The 23963-nt window shown below is 41.3% G+C and overlaps 1 protein-coding gene across 1 annotated transcript in view; it reads left to right on the top strand.

The window, feature by feature from the left end:
• Positions 1 to 23481, top strand: part of LOC104529632 (lysine-specific demethylase 2B-like) — a gene marked incomplete at both ends in the record, with an annotated part of 38528 nt that extends 15047 nt beyond the window's left edge. The window contains 5 exon segments of the mRNA XM_029086485.1: positions 3651 to 3777; positions 11346 to 11800; positions 19934 to 20020; positions 21833 to 21839; positions 23385 to 23481. Of these exon segments, the coding sequence (XP_028942318.1) occupies positions 3651 to 3777; positions 11346 to 11800; positions 19934 to 20020; positions 21833 to 21839; positions 23385 to 23481 (773 nt within the window).
• Between the last annotated feature and the right edge of the window lie 482 nt (positions 23482 to 23963).

Below are 23963 nucleotides of genomic sequence, written 5' to 3'. Positions count from 1 at the left end.
AGTTTCTCATCAGTATTGATCTTTCCATTGTGTATAGCACAGAAGTAAATTACATGATGTGATTGACGAAGTAATTTGCCACACTCAAATCAAAGTGTAATACAGGTGTGTTTCCCCTCTTCATTTTGCACAGAGCAATTTGATGGAGGTTCCGCTGTGTTTAAACCTGCTCTGTAATGCTTAATCATCTTTGATTGCTGATACTCAAAGTCATTTTTATGCTAGGTGTAGTTGTTATTGTCTTAGCAGCCAAGACAAGAATAAATACATGGTTGAAACGGTAATGCTGATTTACAGCCTGATAAAATTGCCTAGTTTATATACTTGTCATGCTTATTCTAGCTTAATTTCTCATGTCCCTGGGAGACTTTTTAAGAGGGTTATAGCCATTTAAAAATAGTTTTAAGGAGTAATAAAAAACATGTCTATTGTTGGAAATGGCTCCTAATGTGCAATTGAGGTAAACAAATATTCTCCAGCCTTACAGTTTGTAGAGACTCTCATTTTGCAGCCTGGCTTTCCTAGAGGCCAATTAACAGCTAGTCAAATAGGCCAAGCTGTTGAGCTCTCTGCTAGACCAGCTTGAGGAACTTCAGAGCAGGCTGCCGTGCAGAGATTCATGGTGTTGGCACAGGGGTGTTACAGCTCTGTGTTCCTGAAGAGGAAGAATGTGTCAAACTTACTCCCAACTCATCTAAATTTAACTGTGTTAAAATGTTTGAACATGGATAGAGACAAAAGCACTCGAAATATATACGTAAGGTGGTCACTCACAGATGATGGTGTTTGCTACTGATTTTGTTTTCTGGAATGTTGGATAGTGTTTTAAGTGGATAGATTAATGATTTTGTAAATAATCATAAATTGGTTTTCAATATTGTGATTAGATTGATTAAACACAAGTGGAGTTTGTAATGATTTTAATGGACATTGTGGGAGAGACTTAAGACTTTCTTAAGGGAACTGTTTGCCTGACTTGCTTAGGGTTTGGGTTTTTTTTTGTTTTGGAGGGGGATGTAAGTCTCTAAAATAATTTGACTTTGAAGAAATGGATCATATTCCAGAGAGGATTTTTCTTGCTGTACAGGAATAATTAAAAAATTTATTCAGTGGATTGTAAATTATTAATCATAGAAGTTAGAGCTGGAAATGCCTATTAGATGATCTAGTGTATTTCCCTGCTGGTGGGGGACTTAGTCCTCTGGCAGTGTGTCCCTATCAGATATTCATCACAGAACACTTTAAATTTCTTTCTTTCTTTCATCCCTCCCCTCCTCCTCCTAAGTGTACGATGGAAAAAGGATGGACATGTCCATAATGCAGTTCACATCCATTATAAGTAATAAATGTCCAAGGATATCATAAAGAACATACTCCTCTATACTTCTCCATAGGGCAAAGTTTAAACGATCTTTAAAGCGCTGTTAGACCTGCTTTACTGGCAAAAGGCACTGCAGAGCTTTGCTCGGCGTCTCTTGCTACGTGTGGTAGCTCTTACTTCTGAAGGTTTGTAAAAACAGAGCCTTCTTGGGCAAACAGTGAATTACAGAGGCATGGAGGGATTTGCTGTGGGTTGGAACATTGATAGTGAGGCAATTAGGAACTCAAATTGAATATTAAAGATTGATATACATAATGGGAGCACTGCATGCATTACTGCCTTGTCTTTCACATTGAATTAACATTGGTAACAACTAAATTTGGTGAAGCTCAGAATCTGTCAACAAATGTTGAGCAATGATGTCTTTAATATTCCCAGGCATGTGGCTGAAAACCTTTTGAAGGCTGAGGGGTGGAAGGCGGCTTCCTGTTTGTAAGTCAATTCTTTGCAAATTTTGTTTCCTGCAGTGCTCTCTTGGAAAAATTTGAGTTCCTTTATTAGCATATATTTTAGCATGGCTAATTTCCCCTGTGTTCCCTAACAGTGATAAGTGACTCGGTCTCTTCTTTATAACAAATAACTAAACCAAAGGAAAAATTATTCTCCAATGCAAAAAGGCCCTGGGGTTAAATGTTCTCACATTTAGGGGGATGTTGTTTGGGGGTTTTAGTTTGTTTGTTTGTTTTTTCTTCTATTTTTTGGTGTGTGTGCTTTGTAACAAACAACCCAGGGAAACACTGGCAAAGGTGCAGCGTTGCTGGATGCATGACCCATAGCAACGTGCAGCTCAGATTTGCCAGCTACGCTCGTGTTGGATTTAAGAGATGTTAACTTTTGGGAATTGCCATGGAGTATTTCCATCCTACACTGTGATACATTGAGTGGGACAATACAGTATATTTTCCCTTTGTTACATGTTGTTTTACTGCTATAAGTCTTTGCATTTCCTGTGTCCTGGGAACGGAGACAAGTTCTAGGACTGTCCACCTTGGGGACAGTTTTCAAATATGGGCATTCTAGTAAGTCATTGGTGTGCTCAATGCTTGTATCACCACGCAGATGTTCCGACAGTGCCTTCTTTCCAGAACTGAATCTGAGTTTCCAGGTGCTGGATTAGTGGCTCTGTTTAGATCTCACTTTTTTGGCTGATCTGGGATGGGGTTGTGTTTTGGTTTTGTCTTTTAAAAAGGGCTTTCTAAGATAATGCTCCTTTCTGGTGCAGTCCAGCTTTTCATTAAAGGTGGGTAGACACCTCTTGGCTAGGTGAGCAGTTAATATGCACAGGATATCCTAAAGCAATTCCTGTAATCCCAGTGCAATGCATGCAAGCCTGCAAAATGCAAATTTCTGTGCCACGGGGAGAAGGAAGCGTACAGTGTAAGTACAAGTGCATGCAAGACACATGGCATCCATTTTTAACACATCACAATAAATATACACATGCTCTTGCATTTTCTTCTTTGGTGTAGTGACTTCCCATAGATAGAAAACTATGTTGGAAAGGAAGGAAACCCACTTTGTTTTCTTTTGGATCTGAAATAATCTCACTAATACATAGTGCTGGAGAAGAAGTTTTTTGTGTGAGAACAACAGGTCTAAGATGTAAGAAAAAGTGCACAGCTTGACAGGATCTTTTGTCAAAATCCTGCTTTTCTCTTCTGTTTGTGGCAAAAGCTAACTTGCTATCAAAATAGTAATTGTAAAACACATCAGGGATTTTTGTTTTTAATGTGTAGTTATCAGTAATCAAGAATTTGTGTGATCATTTGTTTAATCAAATCGTTGTGAAGACCATCATTGAAAAAGATGTATTTCCTGCTGGACTCATTTTAGGTAATGCTGCCATTTTGATAGAAATCAAGTGATAGTGTTTAGGAAATAAATGCAAAAAAAAATCACCTTTATTTTAACTTGAATTTTAGTGACTAACATCTGTATGTGACCACCCTATGTTTATACAGTAGGTAAATAATACTGTCGGGGCCATCCATCAGTTTCATGATTTCACAAGAACACAAACCCTTTCCTCTCCCACCACCCCAAGAGGATACAAATTAGTGAACCAAGAAATGATGCTCTCATGGCAGGCAGGCAGGCTCCTCATTTGGTATGCTGCAGGCGTACGTCTCGCTCGGCTCCCACCCTCTCTCCCCTCCCCCTCCTGCATACTGTTTGTGCTCTTGATAACATGATGAGAATGATGACTGGCCCTTGTGCTGCAAACTTCTCTCCCTTCCCCATGGACTGACAGTCTCGATCTTGCTTTCAGGTGCATGCCAAATTCCGGTATCCGTTCTACTATGAAATGTGCTGGTATGTTCTGGAGAGATACGTGTCCTGTGTGACCCAGCGCTGCCACCTCAGCAAAGAGTACCAGAAAGAATCAATGTTAATTGGTGAGTGAATCCTTTGAGTGCGTATTCAGAACTGATGTTTCCACCTTAGGCTAGTTACTGCTTTGGTTTCTGCAAAGCAGATGATAAATTGAATTGGAGAACTGTAGAAAAATTCTAATCAACTTTCTTTATTTTGGGATGGGGAAAGTTTTGACTCTTAAGCATTTCCATGAAGTACCAACCTACTTCAAATTGTATTTATTGAGCATTCCCTTAGGAAATGCATCCTAGGAAAATAATTTTTGGGTGCGTTTGTTCCTTGGTTTCAGTAATGTTTGTGTTGAGGTGATCTGCCAAGCAGTTGAGAATTTACTGCCGTGTTTGGCACAGTACCTTAGTAGCCAGAAATGTGTGCACTGCAAACGTGCTCTGCTGGGATGGGTATTTAGTCCTTTTATAGAGCAGCTCCTCTGCAGAATGTGTTACAGTCACTAAACCTGGCTTCTTCCTCTTCTCTTTTCTTTCATCTCCACTTTAATTCTCCCTTTGGTGACTGATTTCTAGTTCAGCAGAATAACAAAACCAAGAAAACACCTACACAAATCTATATGATCTATAACCAAAGTGCAGGGAGGTCAAAGAAACCTTTACACCAGTAGCTGAAAATGGACCGTAGCATCGCCTCGATAGATGTGCCTGAGCGGGAAGACATTCCCTTGGCACTGGTGTGAGCTTTACATCCATGTGTGACAATTCCAGTTGTTGCCTTGCTGAACTGCCTTCTTTTTCCTCCCTTTAATGGAACAAGATGCTGGGCCATATTTCCTCCCTGCTTTTAAGCACAGAATGGCTGAAAGTAGCACAAGCACCAACAAAATCTTAACTGATACATGTGAGGTGTGGAGGAGAACTAAAGTATTTCTGTGCCTTCTGCTCCCTGAGATGCCAATTGGAGTGAACCTGGCACGGCGGGAACTGCCCCAGGTTCTGGACAGAGGAGGGAAATTATCACCTACTAGCATAATTCTTAGTAGAAGGGATTTAAGAAGTTAAGGGCAGAGTTTTACTGACCAAGAATAACTTGAGGAGCTAATAGTCTGTGTAGATAGACAAGGGAATATTCTTGGAATCCGTAGGAATTTGAGTGCTTTACATCTTGTGTCTCTTCTTTGCTCTGTGAGACCCTGATCAGAAGGGTTAGTTAAGCTGGAAAAGTGTGTGGAGGAATTTTTCTCTTTATATAAGACCAGCCCAGAGGAAAGGATGAATTAGCCCCTTGGATCAGCTCTTCAAAAAGCAGTGACAAAACTCTGATAACTGCATTCCTTGGAAAATAAGGAACAATCTCCTGTTGTCTAAACCACTGGCATGGAAAGAGGCTCATCCTGCAGGCAGGGTGGGTGTGCTGGATCTCTGGGGTGTAATTCCAGAACAAATTAGTTGTGGAGAGTGGATGGTTCAGGATACTGAGACTGGGGCCTTTTTCAGTTAAAGCACCAGGGTGAATTCTGTCCCAGCTCAGTTATTCCTGATAACAGTTTGGTGATCCCCACCAAATGTGCCTCAGACCAGTTACTACCTGAGAGATACTCCAGTCATATCAAAACTAAATGGTAACCGTAGATGTCCACTGTCTAGAGGGAAAAGGATTGTTTGGCATGACCCAAGAGTGCCAACTGCAAAGGCATCAGGAAAAGGAGCCAGGCTATTTGGAAAATGGTTTGATAGCAATATTGTCTGGGCCTTGTTTGTCTCCTCTGGTGGCTTCACTTGTTGGCCTACTGGAAAGTGAATTTTAAACTGTTTTGCCTGTTGTTTGAGCGTGGTCCTCTGGTCATTTCAAGCTACTGTGAGAAATGTGCTGCTATCACAAGACTATTCTGTTTTGTGAACTCTAGAGATTGTGTGGCTGCCCTGTGAGCTGAATCAGTTCAGTGATGGGACTGAAAGCTGACCATGCTGAAAAATGAATATATGTGGTACCAGTAGGATTGATCAGCTGATCTGGGCTGCAGCCCTACCTGTGGCTGCAGGTGCTGAGTCGAGGTAGGTGCTGGGAGTGTCTGGCTGGGCCCATCTCCAGCTGTTGTTACTGTCTCGAATGGATCAGTACTTTCAGCTTACCAAAGTGGTATCTACTGACAGCGTGTAGTTCCTCCACCTGCCTGCTATCTCTTGACTGCAGAGTATTAGCGTGCTGATAAAATCTCTGACATCGACATTCGGGGCCTTTTCTCTCCAGGAGAGACAGATTTTTTTTATTTTTTTATTTTTCTCAGAAACTTGCTTTTTATTTCTTGGCAGAATCTTAACCTTAAAATAATTATTTAACTGAGGACTGTGGTTCAAAAGCCCAGATCTACTATATCTACTGGATCTTTCACTCTGGCATTTGTAAAATTCAGCAGGGTGAAGGTACATTATTTACCTTTACAAAGCTGTGATGCTTTGTTCTGCATGAGTAATACTGTTTCAAATACTTGCTTGTCTTGTCTTTTAACTGGTCTCAGTGTCCAGCCTCTTGACTTAAATAAATCTCTACAAGCTGTAATCCTTGAATTATACCTGCTGTGGGATAGGAGATCCAAATGAGGTCAGTGTTCCAAAAACCCCACTGCTTTGTTTTCAAGCTTTTCTTCAGAACTGGTAAGGTCCTTAAATTGTCTCTTCCTTAGAGACTTCTCTATCTGCAAGCAATTTCTTGATTTCCCATGAGAGAGTATCCCTTGACGAAGAATTACCCATTATTCTCCTTAAAGAGTAGTGAAATGAAGTACTTAACTTCTCTGCAGATCCCTCACTAGATTTAATTGTCTTCTGTCCTTTTTGGTTTAAGAAAAAATTATTCACATCTTTGTATTCATTTTCAGAAATTTCTCTTGAATAGTCTTAATGTTTCTCCTATTTTTTAAAAATAATTTCCTTGTCATAGTTTGTTCTAAATGTCTACTTTCTACCTCTCCTCTTGGGTGCTAGAACTTGCTGCTTTTCACCCTTGAGTTGTGCTGCTTTCTTTTCTTATATGCCTTCTGATACCATGGTCTTACAGGATCTCAGAAGCTAAGAAGCAACAGTTGATGGTTAGTTGAGGAGGATGTTCACCAGAGAGAGCACAGGGTGCTGCCCGTGGTCTCTGCGATTCACAGGGTGGAAGTTTTCATAGAATTCCCACAGAATCACAGAATTGTAGAGAACCTGTTCTCCTGCTGGAAAAAAAAAAGAGATTACTGTGGTGATAGAGAAAATCTTTGGAGAACACAGAAAGCAGAGTTCAGCAGCAATTTTATTTTAAGGGTATCTTTAGAGAACACAGAAAGCAGAGTTCAGCAGCAATTTTAAGAGTATCTTTAGACTTCATACTATATTTTCATTACATTGTATTTCTTTGCTTTGCCATGAAGGTTGCTAAATTCAGAGTGACTCTTTCAAGACATTGCCTGCTCGTGAAGTTATATTGCTGTGGTTGTGTTGCGATACCTCTGTCCTGATAGTTGTGTGCTGGTACAGCAACTTACATCGCTTTGTATTTCTGTTTTCTAAATGTCCTGACTTGCAAAAACTTAAGATAGGAAAAAAAAACCCAACCAACCAAACCTCAGTGTAGGCAAGGCTAAAACCTGGAGTGATCCCACTCTCTAAATAAAAATATCCTCCCTTCTAAATGAGTTGGAAGATGATGACTGTGGTTTCCTTTCCCATTCTTCAGGTCCAGGTTGCGTTTTCAGGCAGTTGCCTCCTAGTTAGTGTGTGAGACCTTTCTTTTTCAGCAAGCACTCGTGGGAATGATGACGTGACAGCAATCACAGCTGCTGTAAAAGAACACAATCTCTTTATCTCTCTTTTTTTATTTTCCTTGTCCCTCTCAACTGTGACATTTGTCCTACTGCCTGAAATCAGAAAGGGATCCTATTTGGGTTTCCTACTGGATTTGAACATGAACTGGTTTGGGATGGATGTCTTCATTATTTTACTCTTACCATGAATGAGTCTGTCCTGGATGTTTTCAACCACAATTGACCTTCAGTGAGATATGGATCTTGAGAATGAGCTGACAAAGAGTAATTGTGAGAAGATACTGGGCTATCAAAAACATGTTTTCTCTGTAGCCTGAAGCTTTTAAGATTCCCATTGCTAAAATTTTAACAGGTTGCCTCTAACTGTATGTTAAGCCTGATGGGTGAAGGAAATGTGCCCTCTGGCATGGTGAAAGAGCTGTGTCTTTTTTCTTTCTCTTTTCCTCCATCTTCTCAGGAGATAGAACAGATTTGCTTATGATAGACAGGTACTGGACTGTATTGAGTGATTTCTGTGTGGGGTGCTCCATGCAGTGATACATTTCCAGTATGCTCAGGTTTTGAGGTTCTTTTTGTTGTTGTTGTTTGGGGTTTTGGTTTGCTTTTCTGCTAATGGCAATGTCATTGCTGTCTTTAGCAGACCAATAGGAACTGCTGCTCCTAAGTCCCAGTGTCAGGGTTTGGAGCTGGGAATGGTGAGGTAGATATTACACACTGGACTGTCCTTAAGAGTTTAGAAAGATTTTATAATTATACCTCACCCCCTTCCCTTTCTTTTAAGTTCTGTAATACTGCAAGTAGCTTTTCAGCAAGGAAAGAAACAGCATCTAATTATCCTTCTTGTACAGGTGGATAACTGTGGGGAAAGTTATGTGATTTGCCCAGAACCACAGGGAAGTGAACTGCTATAGGAAAAAAAGGTATTTCTACCTCTTTGTCCTGTGATTGAGGCTGTGCTGCTCCTCCTCTTCACTGAGTTACGTCACTGACTGGTTCGTATAAGCTGGTTTAATTTGCTTTGAGATGGAGAGGAGTGGAGATCTTTTTGTATGAAGTCTCATGGGTGCCCAGACTGGATAACCACTCTGAAACTGGAGTTCTAACCTGGTGTTGGCTGGTGCATTGACTCAGCAAAAGAAACTACAGTTGCACTTAGCAGGAGCTCTCTTCCATGGAGAGACTTCATAAACCAGAAACCTCCAGGTCTGTGGAACCCTGGTAACACAGTGCTTAAAATGCAGTTCTTTACGAAGTAAATGCAGATTGTGCTTCTGCAGGGCCTCAGCTCACAGCGTAGTAACTCTGTCAGATACTGTTTTCATTAAAATGAATACATAAAATTCATGGCATATTGCAACAAAACACTTGCTAACACAACATTGAACTTTTCTCACCTTGAAGTTATCCTTCCATTATTGATTCCCACCTCCATTCCCTGCTCTCCCTCTCTTTCTTCAGGCCTTATCTATGCTTGGGATTTGCCCCAGTTACACCATTAGTTCCTGTTCAGCCCAGCCACAGCATAGGAGGACAGAAACATCGTTTTCTTTGTGCAGATTTATACCAGTTTCTGTTAATGACACTGTACTGGTAGCACAGGGACGTGTATCTGCCTTTACCTTCTTCTGTTTTATCACTGGCATCTTCTCCCATCTAGACTGAGCTTTTGTGCTTCAGTCTATTGTGAAATAGCTCACCAAGGTGCTGTGGCTTAGAGAAGGGGCTCCAGCCATGGATCCAAGAGCTTAGATTCTGATTCCTGATTTTGCCCTACATTTAATATGTGACAATGAACAAATCGTGCTTTCTCCCAAGCATCTGTTTCCTCAGCTGTAAAATGGGAGAATGACATATAGCCCTCTGAGCTGGGAAAGTGTGCTAACTACTGTGGACAAAGGGAAGAACAGTGTTAAATAAAAGTTGGATAACCTAGTGGTTTTTAAATGTTCTGGTTAAGATATTTTCGAAGCCTGTTTATTTTTCTAAGAGAAGCCTGGGGGTGTATTAGCACAGACCAGAGAGGAGCAGCTGCTTTGGAGTGTTGCATGCCACCACCTCAGCACACAAAATAAACTGTGCTTGCTTCTTCCTGGTGAAGCTTTTTTGGAGGCACGCAGGGAGGAAGTTAGCCTACACTGTGGATGGAGCTGGATTTGGCTGTGACCAGCCTTGCTGGTATTTTTTGTGACTGCTGTATTTTCAGAGGCATTTCAGCTCAAATGTTCCTTTCAGGAGTAATTTTGTAGCCGTTTTGGTTCTGAGGAAAAATGCTAATTTATGACTGAAGGAGCAGACTGGACAGAGCTGCTTGATTTTTGCCAGTGTTGTAGCAACAGCACATTTGCCCTGAGAAGTACAAACTGGCCAGCTCGTATCTCTTGGGCACTAACACACAGAGGTGCACCTGGCCTTAGGGTTCTTATTTGAAACTGCAAAGCTAAGCAGCTTGATGAGCTGTCCTGGGACAGCGATTCTGCCGCTGCCTGTTGCATCTTCGTTACCCAGCTGACAAGTGACACGTATATTTTGCAAGAGGATGGTATCGAGTATGTGAGAGATAAGGAGCTTCTCTCTTGTAAGGATGATTTTACCAGCTTGCAACTGGGCTTTAGTGTTTTTGAAGCTCACTGTTAAACAACGGGATGCTGAGCTTTTTCTTTAATGTCCATTTAATCCTTCCTTGAGCATGATTCACATTGTCCTAATCAAAAGCTACTGCCTGGCAAAGCACGAAAGCTGTGAAAGGAACTTTTCATTAATTGTTCGCTCACTTTTTCTCTATGACTTCTGTTTCCTTTGCAGAATGGTTTTGTTTGCAGCTTGATCTCTTACCCATTTCAGAGACTATTAAAATTCACATTGATTTAACTGGGTGTAGCCAGTGCTAAGTCTGTTTTCCACAGATTTTTCTGCTGTTGCTAGCCTGCATTCAATGTTGTTCACTTAGGAAAGGAAATTGTGTCTAATAAATAAGAAAAGATGAGTGCTTTGGGGAACCTTGGCCACTAGTTTCCTACATTGCTTTCAACGCTTGATTGCACGGAGTTGGGTAACAGTTGGAATTTTTAGGGAGAAACCTAGTACAAAACTAAGATTAATAGTTCTTTAGACTCAGAAACTTGCCCTTAAATTTCCCTGAGAAGTACCTAGAATGTATCAGGGATGGCATTAAGAAAAACACTATCATGTAACTCTGTGGAAGTCCCTGCATTTCTCAGCATGTTTAGACTCTTGTATGTAAAATAAGCATAATTGCAATCCCCTGTCTCAGAAGAGCAATGAGTGTTCATGAAGTAATAAGTGATGATCCTTGTTTTACCAACAGTTCCTCACAAAGAGGCAGAGTATTGAGAAGTTGATTTTGTGCTGTGCTGAGTTCACGGAAGAATGATGATGTACAGCATTTTAACGTGCTTCCTCCCATCGTTTTTCCCTCTCATCCTTCTGTGCTAACTCTCCTCTTAAAGCTGTAAGGCTGCCGAGTCTGGTCTCTTTCGGATTTGCAGGAAAATTAATTGTGTGTGACTTAAGAGCTCTGCCTACTCTTAATTGAAGTCATAGAGAACTGAGGCTTTGAAGAAAGCATAATTTTTCCCTAAATGTTTCCCAGACATTTGAACTGAGTAGATGTTAATGAAAAACAGCATTAAAACAAACAACCAACCAACCCCCCCAAATTAAAAATCAGCTGAATAGAGCCCATTCCTGTCACATACTTACTAGGCATTATCCAGTGCCCTTTTCAACAGGCAGTGCTTAGCCCCAGTGGCAGAGAAGTGTTTCAACTTGGAATTACATTGGGTAAAATTTCAGCATTCTTTTTCTAACTTTCAGATGCAAAAAGAAAACGCAGCACAGACAGCTATTCATCAGATTCGTGGTTAGACATGGATGAAGAATCTTGTGATGCCCATATCCAGGAGGAGAAGGATGACAGCTTGGATAAGAACTCCAAATCCTTGGTGGATGGTTCCTCCTCACCCAACAGCACACACTCAGAAGGGAAGGAGAGTGCGGGAAGGAAACAAAAAGCCACAGTAATGAGATACCTAAAAAGAACTTTGTCTAATGAGTCAGATGACAGCGTAAAATCAACGACCCCCACGGACTATCCCAAAACACCAACGGGGTCTCCAGCTACAGAAGTGTCAGCCAAATGGACTCACCTCACAGAATTTGAACTGAAGGGTTTAAAAGCCTTGGTGGAAAAGCTTGAATCTCTCCCAGAGAACAAGAAGTGTGTTCCAGAAGGCATCGAAGATCCACAGGCTCTCCTAGAGGACATGAAGGTGGGTGTGATAGCTCGCTGATCCATACAAACTGTGTTCTGTGAGCATAGAAGACAGCAGGAGATCAGAAAGCAAAGTTCTACAGCAGGAGGATGGCAGCTTGTGTGTAGTGACCAGCTCATACCAGCTTGCTCTGCCAAGAGAGGGAAATTGTACCTCTAACAAAGTCATCTTCGCTCTGGGGAGGCGGTTGTTTGCAGTCTGATTTAATTGATGCAGTCCTTCCTGACTGTTGCAGCAGTGGCCAAAAGCTTAGATACTCTCACAGTTCAGCACTTGTTAGGTCCTGTGTGTAAATATTATCCCTCAAAAAGTCTTTTTATATTTATAGTCTTAATCTGCCCTTTTTGGTCTAGTGTCTTTCTGAAGTATATCTGATTAACTGACACATACCAAATGGAAATACTTGATTGTAATTCAGCAGAGAGATTCTCTAACATTTCCAGTTGCTTTTTTTTTCCTTTCACCTTTTTCATTTTCTTTTCCTCCATTGCCCTCTATAGGTTGATAATTATTCTCCACTGGTAATACACTGTTCTTGGAGATGGTGTGAGGAGTGAATGCTCACTGGTGCCAGAACTTCTCTTTAGGTTTTTAGTATACTGGAAACAGTATTCCATCTGACTTAGAGATAAATTCCTCCTGAAACCAGCATGGCCTTGCTGTTTCTAGTCCCAGCCCTGCCTCTGATCCATGGCATCCCTTTGGACTACTTGATTAGCTTTTCTGTATCTTGTTTTCACACTGTATAAAGTGAGCATGGTTTTTTGGGGGGTTTTTGGGGTTTTTTTTTAACAACATTGAAACATTGAGAGCACCACACTCTTGTAATTTTGCTGGGACTTGTCCAATAAGGCTGATTCTGTGTGTATATTTTTCAGCCTGTCCTGCACAGGTCCAGCACCAGGGCAGTTTGGCCTGATTTGGAGCTATGAGTATCAATCAGTGGTCTTGTGTTTGCACTGCTAGTTTTGTGTACAGTGTGGTTCTTCAGCTACGTGTGTTCTATACACAAGAGCTGTATAAGCCACAAACTGAGGGCAAAAAAAAAGTGTTTATATGGTAAAAGGGGAGCCTGTACTTTTTTAGTTCAAGTAGTGTAACAGCTGCTTAGAAAAGCCTTCAAAGCCAGTTAAAGAAGGCTGAACATATGCAGAGTGCAGTGGAACCACGTTCCTCAATCTTGGAGCCTGGAAGTGTGATACATGGCACTCATTTTGGTAAACTGCAAGAGCTCAGAAAGTCTCTTCTTGCAAAATCAGCTACTTTGTGTATGAAAGTGGATGCACGGGCCCAAAGTTGTGGCTGTAGATTCACTGACTTGCTTTGTGATCAGCCCTCTTCTAATCAGAAATCAAAACAAAGTTTCAAGGCCAGGAGCTGAATTTGTGGTGAAGGAGAAAGAATGGGACCCTGTTAGTTTCCCAAGCTTCCAAGTTTCACTTCAAAATAAACTACCCTTTCTTGAAATCCCAGAAAGTGGTACAACATGTGATAAATGGTGCAGATGTTCAGAATACGACCGTGCACGCTCTCTTGATGACAAACTCCAGCGCACTGTGAGGCATCTTACTAGAACACGGCAAGATCCCATATGTGAGCCTGGTTTAAAGCACCGTGTAGGAGTACATGTTTTCTTATTCCTCTCCAGTGGATTCACTAGTTACAGAGGTGGAGAGCTGCAAATGGACATTTTAGACAAATACCCAAGCTGTGCCCTTTTTGGTGATGCTGTATTTTAACTGGTGTTAAGTGGGCATCTGCCAGGTTATTTTGTGCACCTTGCAGAGTTACAGTCTTGATGTTCCACATCCTTCAATAACTGCCTGCTTCTAAACTTGCTCTCCTTGCCAGCACACACTGTAACCATCAGGATGTAGCCTAACATCTGGATATTTATGGTTCCCTGCTGGTTAAAGAGCCCATGACCACATCTAAACATTGTGCATACTGCAGAATTGTTTTCTCTGGAATCACCTCTGTGTGTCTGGGGAGCCTGTGACTGATTAGTCAGAGCAGGACCTTTTGAAAGGATGTTAACGCAAACGTTTTCTTGGACAGTGTCTAATGAACTGTTCAAGAACTTCCTTATCAATCTTTCTTACAATATTGGCCCACATATAAGGCAGCCCCTCAATTTTCAGAGAATGGGAGTCAATACAGCGTAGTAAATTAATTAAACCCTACAGAGTCTGCTTCCTCCATAGCTCTCCCTACAGCTGTGGAATCCCTTGCTGGGTGCTCTGAAGGAATCAGGGCACTCAGGGGGAGTTGTGCTCACATCAGTGGTTGCTTGAGTACTCTTCCTCTCAAGCCAGGAGTGCAGCCCAGCACTGCCAACACAAACCACCCTTCCCTTTGCTCATCAGCAAATTCTGAGGCAGCCACTGACAAAGTGGGTCCCGTTCCCATCTCCTTCTGGGACACTGGATGCAACAACCCATTGCTCCTTTGTGCCTCCGTGTTCATTGACGTGGTAGAGAACAGTGCAGCGAAGCCAAAGCATCCTGCCTCCTTGTAACCCGTGTCGTACCAAAGCATGAAGTTTGTCTTATAGTTTGTTGTCTTTAAAAAGAAAAAAAATCAGAAACAAGTATATCAGTGCATGTTGAGGGCTTCTGCCTTCAAAGGATAGAGCCTGCTGCTGGAAAAGTTGCCAAGTGACTGATTTCAGCCCCTTGAGCATACACCCAGCATCATGGTCCTCGCAGGACGCAGGACCCGTGTGTTGCTTGGTGCACAGAACGTGGTTGTTCAGTGTTTTGTTCCCTCCTTGCTCCTCAGTGTTCGTTAGATACGTCAGACCCTTGTCTGAACACAGGGGTATGAATGTTCTCTTGGGCTTCCCAGTGATCCTCATCACTACCCTAGTGATGTGCTTCACACATAGTAAGCGATGAGTTGTTGTTATCTCTGGTTCACAGGTAGGGAACTAAGGTGCAAAGAGATTAAAATAGAAGTGACCATAATTTTGGATACTGGTTTTATGATTTTCAGAAAAGTTAGTGTTATTTAAGAATGATATGTGCAAAGGATAATTGTAATGGGTATTGAAACTGTAATTGCTTAGCAGTTCTGTAAAGCAGAAGTTCTAGTTTTTAGCATCCAGATCCCAGGCCAGGTGTGAGGAAGAGTGGGAACATACAACTCCTGACTGCCTGTGGAAACTTGATTTAAGAGATTTGCCCTGTGTCACATAGGGACATAATGGCAGAAGAAGAAACACAGTCCATTTTTTCCAGAACTATATTTATCTCCTTGACCACTAAATCATATTCCTTCTTACTTAGCCACTAGTTTTCTAACTTGTGCAGAAAATAACGTGGGGATTTTGCTGGTAGCACTAGCAGTAGAGTGAGCAGGAGCCTGGCACCTCTACCTCACCCGGATGAACATCCAGAGCACCAGTCATCTGTGTGACTAAATGGAGGCAGAAATCCTGCAGAAGTCACTGTGCAGCTCGTACGTGCTGTGGCTGTATTGGGCTGTATTCACAAGGTTTATTTCATAGCAACCTGACTTTTGGGCATGTGATTTATTAATAATACAGCCTATAAAAAGTACCCTTTGGTGTACCCATTTGAGAGTTTATTTTTAAAAAATGCATAGCAAGAACATGCTCTGACAGAAAGTCTGAAAGCTCTTGCTGTGCTTGGAAAGTCTTAAACAAGTTTCTTCCTGAAGAAAATAAATCCATGTTTATTGTAGCAGTTTTATTTCTTAATGAAATACACTCAGGAACTTTTCTCTATGACATTCAAGTCTGTCTTTGTGCTTCAGTAAAATAATTAATGTTTTCAGAAAACAGGATATGGGTAGTTAAAACTGGAGAAAGGAAACCATTTCATTTAGTGATGTGAAGTTTCACAGAACAAATTTCAGTAACTTGCAGAGGCATGTGAAATGGAGAAGCCACACAATGAAACTCGGAATTCCAACTTGCAGAGAATCCGTGCTTTCCCATCTGAGCAAGAACACAGTGAAGAATGGGCGACTGGATTACTGCTCTTAGTGGTAAATGCAACTACAGCTCTATACACCTATTTAATGTCGAGTAGGTGAGGCTCTTTGAAGTAAAGTAATTTATTTTCCTTATGAGAGGGGAGACTGCAAACTAAACTAAGCCTGTATAAATTCCTTACATGTCATCTAAGCTCCTAACTAACTGCGACTATCTAGTGGGGACAAAGCAATCCAGAAGTGTCAGGCTAATGCCTCTGCAGATTGAGAACTCGTTTATCACCGTGATCGATGGAGTGCAGCAACACAAGGGAGGCTTATTTGCAGAGCATAATACGGGCCTCACTTGGGGAGTGGGTCAGTTCTTCACTTAGCTCAAGCAGGGAATTGAATTCTAGGTAGCTACAGCTTTGCTGTACGGGCACTGTATCGCATGAGACCTGTGGTCACCACCAAAGGAGCTTCTTGGAGGCCTCCAAACAGCCATTCCTGACAGCAGTGTTCACCCCATAGCAGATGGCGTCTGAACAATTGACCGAGGAGATGCAGCACTCTCTGGATCCAAATGTCTGTGACTGGGCTCTGTGTGAGCTGTTTGTGCAGCAAATGTGAGGGGAAACTGTTGTCCAGATAAACATACCCTCCCTGAGAGCGCTCAGCTGACCCAGGCTGCAGAAGGACAGAAGGCTTGGCACTGTGGCTGTTGGCAGGATCAGCGGCCAGAAGACACTGCAGCCGTTGCCACCACATCCTTGGTGTTGGTGTTACTGTTGGAGGCACACCAGCCTGCAGTCATACCTTGTGTTCCATATATACATGCCCTGAAATTAAATATGAAACAGTGTAACAACTCCTGCTCCCAATTTAAAAATCAAGTAGCAGCTGGACTGTTAGAAAAGTACCCACACTGATGAGGAAGAGGAGGAGGAAAAAAATCACTGAGAAGTCATTTTACTTAGATTATGGCCTTTGGGATTGGAAGAGTTTCATTGTGTGGCTTCTCCACTTCATATTTAGCTACCAAATAGTATGTCAGCCTACTAAAGGTGCAACTGCTGTGGACTTATGCTTGGAGAAGAGCACAGAGAGGTAAAATCTTACTCCTTGGTGTAGTTTGCATCCCACATCACAGGGCAGGTAAAGCAGAGCAGACCTTTGATTGTGACAATCTGCATCCCACATTAAACACTCTGCCAGTGATCCTAGTCTGTCTGCAGCCTCTGATTTCAGCACACAACATTTCTGTTGTGTTACCAGCAGGATGGTAATTCTTTTCCTGCTGCTGGGGAAGAGGATTGTGAGATCTGCCTCGTAATAATGCCACAGACCTCCCCCACTTCAAAGCAAAAATGCTGCTGCTCTTCAGAAGGGACTGTGGAAGTCCATTAGGGCAGAAGAAACTCAGTTTGAAGAAAAGAGTTTGTCAAATATCTACAGCTCCTTGGCAGCAGGAGAGGATTCTTGTGCAAGACAGATGATATCTACTGAAATATGTTCTTACTTTTTCTTGCCAAGAAATCTTACCCCCTTCTCGTTCTGATGACAGGAAAAAAACTCCCTCAATGCATTTCAGGGGAGTCATTCCTTGCTGTGCTTTTGAAATTAATGGCTAAGCTGAATTCTTACATACTTAATCAGTTTCTTCCCTTCATACCTGCTGTTGTCACCACAGCCTTCAAGTATAATGAATCAGGCAGCCTTGTGCTGGATGAACATCACGTTGTTTCTCTAACTGGAGCCCCATGGCTTTTCTTTATCTTTTAAATTTTTTTTTTTCTCCAAGCAGGTGAACAAAAGTCTGATTCCTCCAGCCTGCTGTGACACTTGACACTACAGTCAGGGCAAACGTGGCTTGGTTATGGTTCTGCTGCTCAGACATCCATTGTTTTCAGGTGGTTGAGGTGATAAACGGCCATAGTTTCACATTTCTTCTTGGGTAATATTTTCACGTGATACATATGATAACAAGAAACCTTCATTATCTTGCCAACTTCTTGGAAAACACTCTGCTTTCTATTGAACTCAAAGTCTCTGATAGTCATTAGTGGAAATGTTAAGGTTTTCTGTCTTATAAGCTTTCAAATCAAAGAGTAGCAAAGTAAAGAGGGATTAATTTGTCCTTTGTTTACACGGTTCTCAAGCTGCCACCTTGTTCTGTAGAATTTTGGCTTTGCTATGAGAACACAAAAGACATCTCAGTTTTTAGGATTAAAAACTAACTGTAAATGTAGTCACAGTTCAGTTAGTGCAGTGATCACTCTCTCAAAATATAAAGGACCTGAGAAAAGAGGTAGTTGTTTAACCTCAGCTCAGCCAAGAGTTAATTTGCCAATGACCAGTCTGTAGGTAAAAGTTGTTGGCTGTTCACTCAAGAGTGTTCAGCTGAAGGTAACACAACAGGCTCCACATCAGAGTCAGGCTGGGACAAGCTGTGTTTGACTCCTGACCAGCCAGGCTGTGCCTGTGCAAGCTCCTGAGTGCAGCCACAGTGCTGGGCTGGCAGAACTGGGCTTGTACTGGTATTGCGCATCCTGGTCGTTGCCGATGATTTTGGACTAACTAGTATCAAGAGCAGCCGTACTGGTATCTGAAGTGGCAGCACTGTGCTGGTGCTGTAGCATCTATTAGTAAAGCATCTCTCATTTAAGCACAGGCTGGGGAATTGAACTGAATCCAGCAGGTTGCCTGAGCTCCAGGGACAGAGAACCAGCCCCAGGGACACTCATCCAAACCCTAGTTTAGATGCTAGTCTGCCTGCTTGGGCTCTTGGGGCCTGGAATGTGCTGTCATCATACTCCTGGCTTCAGCTGGATGATTACAGATTAATTCAAAGTGCACTTCCTATTAAAACAATTACAGTATTTTAAGGTTTTTTTGTATAGTGTGTGAAATTTCTAATTATTAAAGCTCTGCACTGGGGACTAAGAGAGCCTGGTGCTATTGTTGTCTAATTAAGCTTTTTTCAAGAAGTCAGTATGCTTGGGAACAACACCGTTGAACTTCATTGTCTGAGGTTATCTCCTAAATTCTATTACGAGGTAATTTCCAACCTGCAGTTCTTGTTCGTTTTATTGGAGCATTTTTTCCCTCTTAACTTGTTAGTGCTTATTTGGGCTTCGCTTTTCAGCAGCACAGCACAATCCTCCTTCTGACTTGGGGTTTTTTTTTTTGTTTTAATTTACTGTCTTTTTCAGCTACCTGAACTCCAAATGAAGAGCTTTGTAGCTAGTAAGTACGTAGGGAGTCAAGGGAAGCAAGTGTGGACAATTCCCAGCTGCACAATTGAATACAGTTAGAAAGAATTCTTCCCCACCTTTGAGTTACGTGGTCATGGGAGTGATTCACAGCGGTAGCAGCAGTGTAAGCCAGTGCAATCCACTCGTGAAATTTCTAGGACAGTGCATCAAAGCAAAAGGATTTAGTGGGGGTGGAAGGGAGAGAAGACCAGTCTTTTTGCCTTAGTACTGATCCTTTCCTAGTGAACACTCAGGAACCTGAATGCCTTTTACCTGGTCTCATAACATCAACTAGATGACAACAGCTCTGGGCTGCCCATCAGCGTGGCAGGAAGGCCAGTGGCAATGAGGGTGCTCTTGAATTGCCACCTGCAAAAAGGTGAAAGGTTACACTATATATATATATATAAAATATATCTTGATTTACCCAAATGTTCAGGCATCTGAGGATTTCTCCAAAGTACCCACTCGATGCCCTGTGACTGCAGAAATAACGGAGGCAGAGCCTAGATGCTTCTCAGGTCTTTGATTAGGAGAGAAGGTGTTGGTTGTGGTGACTGGTGGGGCTGTTTGGGATTTAGTGAGCTGGAGTTTAAAGGGAGAGGTGGTACTGGTATTAGACTAATACCACTGGAAAAACACCAGTCTTCAGATACACTAATTTTCAAGAAGTCTGTAATATTTGAGGTTATTCATGGCTGATTTTGCTGTCTGTTTTGCAAGAAACTTCACGTCTTGGATCTTAGTGACAGGTGCAAGAGTTTCAGTGTGAATTGGAAGTTCAGAAGCAAAAGTAACTTGCAGAGATGTAACAAGTTACCAGAGATCTTGTCACTTTATCTTTCATCAGAGTGGAGTAGTGTCTTCTGTAAGTCTCTGTACTTTTTAGTTGGAGAAATATTTCTCTGGTTAATAAAGACTTTTTCATTTGCAACAGAACATACTGAAGGAACATGCTGATGATGACCAAAATCTTGCCATTTCGGGTGTCCCTGTTGTCAGCTGGCCCAAGAAGACCACAAAGGTAATGAGACACAGTTACTTACTAATTGTTGTTGTGCTCCGGCTTGGTGTTTGTTTATCTTTAATCTGACAGAGTGCTGGATATGATACTTTGGCAGCTGTTAAAATTTTTAACATGAAATATTATTTGTAATGGTTTTATGATTAGGAGTTGAAGCAGAACATAAAAGTGCCTCAGCAGGGACAAATTGTTAGTGGTTCAATTTAAAGATAATTTGTTAGGGCCTTACTTATCAGTATAAAACTTTGATATGTCTTGGTCATTTACTAGTCATGGTTAAATCTAAAAATGTTGATACAGTATTTTGTGTAAAATTAAATGATGTGTAGATCCTACAGTCTGGTCACTTCGTAAGCGCTCTCACCTGGATGACAGGATGCTTTTTCTCTTACAGTATGAGACCTCCTGAGTTCTCTGTGCAAGTGTTCCAGTGTAACTTTGAAGGGTAGTTTTCTGTCCCTGTATCTTCCTTCTTCTTCCTATACACAGGAGTAATTCTCTTCACTTTGCAGGAGAACTGGGAAGCTTGCTTCATTAATGCTTATAAAGAATTTGAAATAATTAGCTAGAGAATAATGTCAAAAAGCTGGATGTTATTTATAACAGTGGTGTGTTTACCACACTCCAGTTATTCAGCATGCTGTAAAAGCAGCTTTGCTTATTTAGAAGATGTCTCATCGCTTCTATTTTTACTTTCATTTTTCACTGAATTAGTTTTATAATACATAATTTCTTCAGAAAAGCTGAAAGGGTCAGTCAGCTTAAATCAGGCTTCTATCTGAAAATCTGTTGTTGATCATTGTAAATAGCTTTCAAATAATTAACCGAGTTAATTATTTTCCCTGTTCTCACTTTTTCTGCTGGTGCACTTGTCATGGCTTTTGCGTCTCATCGCTTGCAGCCACGAGAATTTGCTGTTTTCAAATGAGAAGTAGGAAACCATAAAGATCAAACTGCCAGAGGAGAGTGGGGCAGAATGAGCATATCACCTTCCTCCTTGGTTTCTTTTTGGTTTTAGCTGAGCACATTTCAGTTAAGTTGTATCTTGTTAAATACATATTTCCCTTTTAGATTGTAATAAATCCATGGGAATATGCTTTGTGTTTAAAATGTTTGTTTAAAAACAACAGTGGAAAACCTTGAGAGGAACAGGTGTGGGATTCTCTGCTCCACTTTGGTAGCTGCTGTTCATTTATCAGTGAAGTATTCTCTAGGCATTGATTAAAGCAAAATCTCTGTGACCAGAGGAAAACTACACCGTGAAACGTATAAAACAAACCTAAGAAACACCTGACTCTTGTGCTGTATCTTTTGAGCTTGTGGGAGAAGTGAGTGTTGAGGCTTTTATAAGCTTTGGCGTTTGTTAATGTTCTTGTTCGCTTTATTTTGGAGTCCTTGATAAATGGATCATTTCTTATGTTTTATTTCTGTGCATTGGCAACATAACTGTAACTGTAAAAGATTTGTATTTTGTGTGACTTAAATCTTATCCCTCTTTGCAAAATCCGTCTTGCTTGGCTGTAAGTTGGTTTTTTGTTGTTTTGGGTTTTTTTACTTCTGGTGCTTATTTTCCTTTAGCTTTTCTGAAAGCAAAAACTTTTAGAAGACAATGCTAAGGTACAATAACAAACAATGAGACGCATCCGCTAATAACAAATTAATTACAAATATGAGGAAAACTTCCATAGAAGGGTGTTAGATTGAAGTTTGGAAATCAAATAGAAATTAGTAACAGAAGAAATCCTTTCACCATTTTCTTCATATTTACTTTGCTTAATCTGTGATCAGTTTGTATTATGTCTCATGTTTTAGTTAAAAGGTACACATGCAGATATGGCTGAATATTTCCCAAGAGGAGTTTGTTGTTGCGCTTCTAACTGGCAAACGTCCCTGTCATCTTACATGTTACAGCTCTTGCCCTTGTGTGGGAACAGAGACCAAGTGAACAGGTTAGGAAGACACATCTTAGAGCTGAGCCTTTGAGTCCCAAATTAAAATGCGTTGGAAAGTCAATATCGTGGAGATTTGTATAAAGGCACTGTTAGTAGTTAAGCTGGGTTATTTCTCCTTTGTTCCCTGTAAGTCTTGATAATGAAATAGAAGATTTTACAGAGGAAAAAAAACCCTTAGGGAGGGGGAAACTCCCTTCAAAATTGGATTCTAGCTGGTAAAGCAAGTCTCCATGGCCAGAAGATTCCACAAATGTTGAGCACAAGGCAAGAGAGTAAAACCTACCAGTAATTTTGCTTTCTGTAATATTGCTCTTGTAGTATATAGGAGAAATGCCAAATACTTAACAGTGCCTTTCCTGAGAGACTGGTATTTGAAGGAAGTGGCAGATATGATACAGCATGATAGCAGCTATTGTGGGGCTGGTAAGAAGATGTTGTAGTTGGTATATCAGCTTCCAGGGAGAGAATTGTCCTGATTCCAAGACCATAAAGAAAAAGAAGGGAACTGAAATCCAGAAAGAGGAGGCAATAAATGGAAATAGTGGCACCTGCTTTCTCCCAAGAGAAGGCTCCAGAAGAGATTTAGAAAGACAAGAGCAGCAGATGGAGAAGGAAGAATAAAGCCAGCATTAAATGCCAAAACATTTCAAAGAGAATGGAAATTACTGTAAAGAAAGGAGAGGAAGAGACTAGAAATGTTGAGAGAGCAGGATGAGGAGGGAGGCAAGTACTGAAAATGGATGGAGCAGGAAACACATAGAGCACAGGGAGAGAACTCTTGCTGAAGTGAAAGATCCTTGGAGTGGGGACAGGGAATGACTTAAAATAACCCAAGTTGTGGAGGGGCAGGATTAGTTATGGTGACTTGCTCTTGAAAGAACATGCCTCTAATAATCTGAATGATTTTCTAAGCAGCAGATAATATTTCCCTTTAAAACTGAGTCACAGTTTCTTTCATGTGTTGCTAGTGTGACGTGCCAACTGTGTGTACAGTTCTGTACTGCAGAATTGTTGCTTGAAGACTGTGAAATTCTGGGGTTTAGGGAAGAAGCATGTTCACTCACCTTAAATCACAGCTCACAGTGGATAAGGTGTAATGGGCAAGACATTTAACTGAGTACGTGGAAGACCCATCCATGTGTTGTGGCCCCGTTGTGCTGCATCGCTCCTGTCTACCTTTTCTAAAGGCATTTGGGGCTGTCAGTTATACTGTCAAAAAAAATTACTTACTGAGAAAAGAAACAGAAGTAATGATCAAAAATGTTTTCATGAGGAGATAAAATAAATGGGTGACATCTGATGATCTTGTGGTGAATGTACAAAATGGGAGGCGAGGGTCTGTGTTCTGTTCCCAGCTCTGCTGCAGCCTCCTTGTGTTGTGTGAGGTGAATGGCACGTTTCTGTTCCCTGAGCTTTTCCGTGTGGAGATGCTGCTTCCTACCCTGGGAGTCTCTGAGGTGAAATTAAGGTTTATAAAGATCTGAGAGATCTTCAGCAGAAAGTTTTGTAGTAAAATGTATGAACCATTATTTTATGGTAATAGAGAAATGGTGTGTGATTCATAGGCACATCTTCCAGCTCATATTTACTCATCTTTATGATTTGTTGAGTCTCTTGTACTCTTTCTAATTTATTGATATTCTTTAGCACAATAATTACACTCCAGTAGGCTGGTTTTTTTCTTTTTCTTTTTTTTTTTTTTGCAAATGCTCTTTCAGAAGCAGCAAGAACCTGCCTTTTTCTTTCACCTATAGAGTAAAACAACCTATTTTCAAAAGAAGTCTCTGTCTGATAATGATTCATTTACCAAAATGTTTGACTTTGCCAGGGATCCTAGGGATATGTACAACAATCTTAATTTAGGCCTCTTCAAGGAATCAGGAATGTGGGACTGAGTGGATATTTGAAACCTGCTCATCCTGATGGCTGACTGACAGTTTAGGTACCTTCAGACTAAGCAGCACATTTTTCCCAGCTGGCTGCTGCGCCTG

The sequence above is a fragment of the Antrostomus carolinensis genome, unplaced genomic scaffold, assembly GCF_000700745.2.
Source record: "Antrostomus carolinensis isolate BGI_N321 unplaced genomic scaffold, ASM70074v2 scaffold14838, whole genome shotgun sequence".
NCBI classification, from domain to species: Eukaryota; Metazoa; Chordata; class Aves; order Caprimulgiformes; family Caprimulgidae; genus Antrostomus; species Antrostomus carolinensis.
Note: the sequence above shows the minus strand (reverse complement) of the source record. Positions and strands in the feature narration are given on the sequence as shown.